This window comes from Silene latifolia, chromosome 9, assembly GCF_048544455.1.
Source record: "Silene latifolia isolate original U9 population chromosome 9, ASM4854445v1, whole genome shotgun sequence".
In the NCBI taxonomy this organism is placed as follows: Eukaryota; Viridiplantae; Streptophyta; class Magnoliopsida; order Caryophyllales; family Caryophyllaceae; genus Silene; species Silene latifolia.
Window position 1 is genome coordinate 188,185,853 of NC_133534.1, and position 6,003 is coordinate 188,191,855.

Consider the following 6,003-nt stretch of genomic DNA (forward strand, 5'->3'; position numbering starts at 1 on the left):
AAGCTAAAGTTATATACTATATAACTCTTGCCATAGGATGTATAACTCTAGCCATAAAATCTATAACTGTAAGCATATACAGTGTAGTGTATAACTCCAGGTAAAACTCCATGCCTAACTCCAAAGCATATATTGTACAACTCTAAGCATATACTGTTAAACTCTAGGAAAATAATGTATAATTCCAGTATGTAAATGTCTCTATATTGATATCTGAGCTCACCATATCGGAGTCCAGTTGGAATGGACTAGAACACGACTCTTGCCACATGTCCCACGAGTAACAAAAGCCTTCAGAATGATCAACAACCAAGTTTTTCTTCCCGCTTTGCCAAATTGCAATTGCTAGGTCCTATAAAAATGATAGACGGGGGTTGGCAGCTTGTATCACAAGTTACGTACAGTTTGTCACAAAATAACTTGCGGAGTTCGAGCACACTTACAGCGTGACCTAGGCCAAAGAAACAGCGCGAACTTGAAACATATGCGGTGTTCGCGTGCATAAGCGATTGAGTAGTACTGAGACCAGTGATCAATGACATTGGCCATAATCGAGCCCGGGCATCAACGACTGGAGATCAATACGCGTTATGCAGTTTGGACAGGGATATGTGACCAATTGTTCCCTACAAAGGATTAGCAAAATTGAGACACGCAGCAAGGGAATGCATTCATGGCCTGTTTGTCTGTCGTATTGAAATATAGGTAAAACTTATCTTTTACTTACGATTTATTATGGTCGTGGAATTGATCAAAGACATAATCCATTACATCCTTCCTCACCCTGAACACCGTCCTGAAACGTTCCTTGTTAAATCGCAACCACTGTGAGCATACGTGTTGGTCAGGTTCGGGTGCCCGCAATCCTTGAGAACAACCAGGTTCTCAGGTACAATGTCCATACACGGAAGGGGGCGGTTGAATGCGAAGAAAGGATGGTGGATCATGTCACATCGCGGCACATAAATAGGGGGTGGGAGTGGTGCAACCGGCTCAACCCTAGCACCATCGATTTCAACTACCAAACCTTCTTTGGCAGCACCGATCGTTCGCTCCTCAACCTCGGCAAATGCCTCATTCACCTCTGCCGTGCTCATGAAAGTCAGAGGGATTTCATTTCCAGTACATTCCGTTGAAGGATTCCCCGGGGTGATCTCCGCACCCTCGACAACATCTACGTTTACACCCCCATTGTTAGAATGTTGTTCAACATTCTCAATTACATCCTTTTTAACAGTGGCCTGAATGAAAAATAACAAAATTAAACGCCAAACGTATAACTCTGGCCATAAAATATATAACTGTAAGCATAAAATGTATAACTCTGGCCATAAAATGTATAACTGTAAGCATATACACTATAATGTATAACTCTACTGTATAACTCTAGATATACCTCCAGCTATCTAATGTATAACTCCAAAGCATATATTGTATAACTCTAGTCATATCTTTGTATAATCGTAGTCATATCTTGGTTAAGAGTTGTACCAACCGGCCGTTGCGGTGGCACTACGATTCAAGGCCTCAACATAAGTTTCAACAAGGTTATACTTTATCAACTTAGAGTTATACACGACCAATAAAAAAAAAAACGATTGTATAAAAAGTATTTAGCGCAAATTAACAAACTTACCTCGCCACCAGGACCACTCCCGTCACGCCGGAAGTCCACATAAAGCTTCCTTCATTTCAGAAGAGAAAACAGACACTCCATCAATTCTTGTGTCTCCAAACCCATTCGGGACCGTAGATTTTTCCATCTCCTTATCGACGGTTGATTGTCCGACAATCTTTCAACATTTTCTTGCAATCCCTCCCCATGAACTTGCTCATTCACCTCATCACCTACCACGGGCCGAGATTCAAAGCATCCTCGACCGTCCGTCGCCTTGGCCTACAATGTCTGCTTTGCTCTTTCATGGTCGTTGTGTCGACAATCTTCCAACATTTTCAGCATTTTCATTCAATCCGTCCCCATGAACGTGCTCATGCCCCTCATCACCGCCCGAGAGGCGAGCCTCATCGTCCTTTGACCGTCCATAAGTTTGGTCAATTTCCTCCTCGGTGTAACTCGCCTCCAACAACATTCTCGACGGTTGGGACGGGGTGCACACAACTTGATCCTCTAACCCCGGGCTAGCAGGTGACAACGGCTTAGAAACGATCGTATCACCTCCCACTTCCTCCATAATCTTTGACCATGAAACTGCAATCGATTTCGTTGGCGTGTCGCCTTTGACGGACTCTCGACGCGGCTCAACACGGGGTTACCACCCCCGCCACCCTCATCATTGGCGAGACTAGACAGAACTTCACTTATTTGACGCGTAGATGCATCGATTCCGACTGATTTTTGGGAGGCTCGAACTACCTCTCCAAATGCGGGAGCGTTACCCACGAAACCTTGACCTTTCGCAACTGTTCATTCGCTTCAGCGACGTACTTTTGAATCTTTTCACCCTCAAAGAATTATTGAGAGGCCTGACTAGGATTTAGGCCCGTCGGATCACTAGTTCTGACTTTGATCCGTGCGGTTGCATCTGCGTACCATGAATAGAACACAATAGCGTTCCTTTGCATTTGTAGATAAAGCTCATGAGTACCCTGCATTCAAGAAGTACAGTAAGTTAGTTATATTATAATAGATGGGTACGTTAAATTTGAAAGAATCCATCTGCAGAAATATATAATAGTTTGCACTTACATCGACAACCCTAGCTTTCAATTCCTGGTCATCCTCGACACCTGCTGGTAGTTCTATCTGAATGAACTTCTTCTCAGAAGTTGAGCAGGAGAGAGGGGGTGGGGGGGGTCTGATAGCAACAGAAGTTTGGGTTCACGCGGGTCGCCGAGGAGGCCGCTCTCGTCCACACTCCTTCCATAAGAGGGGTCTTGAAGGCACCTCGGATACCTGGTCTTAGACAAGGTTAAAGTACCCAATCCCCCTTGACCCACCTCAAATTTTACCCTCTCTACAAGCGAAGTTTCATCCCAATGTTTAATCAAAGGTAGATCATGGCGGCACGGCTTACCCTTGTAATCATATCGCTGAAAGTAGCTTATCATGAGGAAGGGGATACACCCGTTCAACAATGTTACCCCCTTTTTACAGTCTGACCCCGCTTTCACCATCATGTCCAAAATATAAGAGCACCATTCAAAATGCGGGATGGCTTTAGGATCTTCTACAGCCCTTAACAGCTTCCAATCTATCCCGTTGTTTGGGGTGGGTGCGAGGAATGAAGACATACAGAACAAAACAAATAGCCGGCAAAATTGATCGTCCGCCTCCTCGTACTCCAGAAGTTGCTTGTGAACTTTCCCCAAGGGTATTGCACTATTCCCTTTGGCCACCCCGTACGCTTGCCGCCATTTGTCCTTCAGCTCCTTATTCTCGGGATCGTTGGACCCCTTCTGCGAGCTCACAGGCACCAAAGGGAGAGGGTTGGGTCCGAAAGGTAACAAGAAACAGTCATGCACGTCATGCTTACTGATCATAAACTCCTTTTTCCGCGAAGCCCTGAACACATATGACCCGTCAGAGAAGGACTCCAAGAACAGGCGAACGTGTGCAAGTGGGAAGCTGCTAATCTTGAGTTCCAAAAGGCCACCAAACCCAATTTTCTTAACAGCGGACACCTGATCCTCATTAAGCTTTTCAATGAGAGAGACAAGTCTTTGAGGTCGACACGAAACCGTGATTTCATGCACCCTCTTTACCCTTGGCTTGGCCTCAACCATCTGGGGAAAAGCAAGGACAACACACAAAATTAGACATACTATAGTTGCAATTAGAGATATTTGGAACAAAGAAATAGACATCTTTGTGAATTAAAGTAATACAATAGATAGTCGAGTTATACAAAATATAAGTAAAGTTATACATTTACGATAATAGAGTTAATCGAGAAAATATCAAGAGTTATACATTCGACAAAGAAAAGTTATTCAAAATGTAATCGAGTTATACAACAAATGACAACATGATTATAAAAAGGTCAAACTTTGAACCTGGGAATCAGCTCCCTTCTCAGTACTTGGTGCATCATCCATCTGTAGCTGACAAATAAAAAGGGATTCAGATTAACAGTACAGTTATACATATACATATAATCTGTAGCTGACAAACAAGAGAAGATATAATCAGGAGAGTTATACAGAATAACAGTACAGTTATACATATAATAACAAAAGTGGACAATCTGAAACTAAAATTATCTAATGTGTAACTCTAGGCATATACTGTATAACTCTAGGCATATATTGTATAACTCCAGGAATAAAATGTACAACTCTAAGCAAATATTGTATAACTCTAGTTATACATTATGACAGCAGAAGTTATTCAACATGTAATCAGAGTTATACAACAAATGACTGCAATAGAAAGTATAACTGTGGCCATGTAATGTATAACTCTAGCCATAGAATGTCTAACTCTGGCCATACATTGTATAACTCCAGTTATACATTATGACAGCAGAAGTTATTCAACATGTAATCAGAGTTATACAACAAATGACTGCAATAAAATGTATAACTCTAGCAATAGAAAGTATAACTCTGGCCATGTAATGTATAACTCTAGTCATAGAATGTATAACTCTGGCCATACAATGTATAACTGTAAGCATATACAGTATAATGAATAACTCCAGGAATAACTCCAGGTATAAGTCCAGGCATCTAATGTATAACTCCAAAGTATAAATTGTATAACTCTAGCTATATATTGTATAAATCCAGGTATAAATTGTATAACTGTAGGCATATATTGTATAACTCTATGTATGGAAACTAATTAGAAGTATAGTCATACATATAACAATTAGAGTTTGACATTATGAAGAAGGAGTTGGTCACAGAATCAGAAGAGCTATACATCTAGAACCCAGAGTTATACATCTAGGAACTAGAGTTATACATATTGCGTACTAAAGTTATACATCTAGTAACCAGAGTTTTACATTAATTAACCAGAGTTATACATATTGAGTACTAAAGTTATACATCTAGTAAGCAGAGTTAGACATCTAGTAACGTATAAATCAAAATCAAAACTTTTAACCTGGATATCAACTCCCGTGTCAATACTTTCTACAACATCCATCTGTAGATGACAAACAATTGGGATTAGAGTTATACAGATATTTAATTGAAGTTATACATCATTCTATAAGAGTTATACCAACAAGACGAGATTTTTTACCTTCGATTCAGATTTCTTGGAAGATTTCTTGGCATTTTTCTTGGCAAAAACCATTGTTAATTATCAAATGACCTCGAATTTGATCTGCACAACCATAATTAACAATTGAACAAATAAACATCAGCAAACCCATAATTGAAGATTGAAAAATCAAATGAACTCTTTTTATGATAGTTTAACAAAGGCAATAATTAACAAAAAACAAACTACAAATCACTAAATAAGGAATGGAGAAAATACCTTATAAAAAAATGGAGACAGGCGAGTTTGCACGCGAGTTGGTATTAATTTGTAGTGATGAAAATGGCGTTTGTTAGGATGGAGTTAATTGGTAGTGATGAAAATGGAGTTATCAGAATTGTGAAGAAAGAAAAGGAAGAAGAAATGACAGGAAATAGAGGGAAAAATACCCGCAAGTTGTTTTGAATTGTCTAGAAAATGAGGAGGGAAATGATCATGGACTGATGGACAAACAGTGTAGCATGCATGGGTTAGTGGGTAAGAGGAGAGAGGTAAATCAAAAATATTAGTTTAATGGGGTTTAGTGGGGTTTGACTGCGAAATCTTGGCCATTGGTTTGATTGATCCAACCGTCCACATTAGGACTTATGGACTTAATATATCTAAGGACCTTAGTTGATCTCTTCTATATATATATATATATATATATATATATATATATATAACATGGCATTCTGCAAAGTTGTCAATTAGGGCCTAAGCCTTTTTCTTGATATCTTCGAGGCAGATATTAGTAACCATATAATATGACATTAGAACTTGATCCTCTG

The 6,003-nt window shown here is 39.9% G+C and overlaps 1 protein-coding gene across 1 annotated transcript; it reads right to left on the reverse strand.

Moving 5' to 3' along the window:
- Window positions 1–2,596: 2,596 nt before the first annotated feature.
- LOC141602011 (uncharacterized) lies at window positions 2,597–5,300 on the reverse strand. The gene is made up of 5 exons (XM_074422320.1): window positions 5,213–5,300; window positions 5,072–5,113; window positions 4,015–4,056; window positions 3,495–3,744; window positions 2,597–2,607 (listed from the first exon to the last, which is right to left on the reverse strand). Exons 1-5 carry the CDS (start codon window positions 5,264–5,266, stop codon window positions 2,597–2,599), a joined length of 399 nt encoding a protein of 132 aa, XP_074278421.1. The 5' UTR covers window positions 5,267–5,300.
- Between the last annotated feature and the right edge of the window lie 703 nt (window positions 5,301–6,003).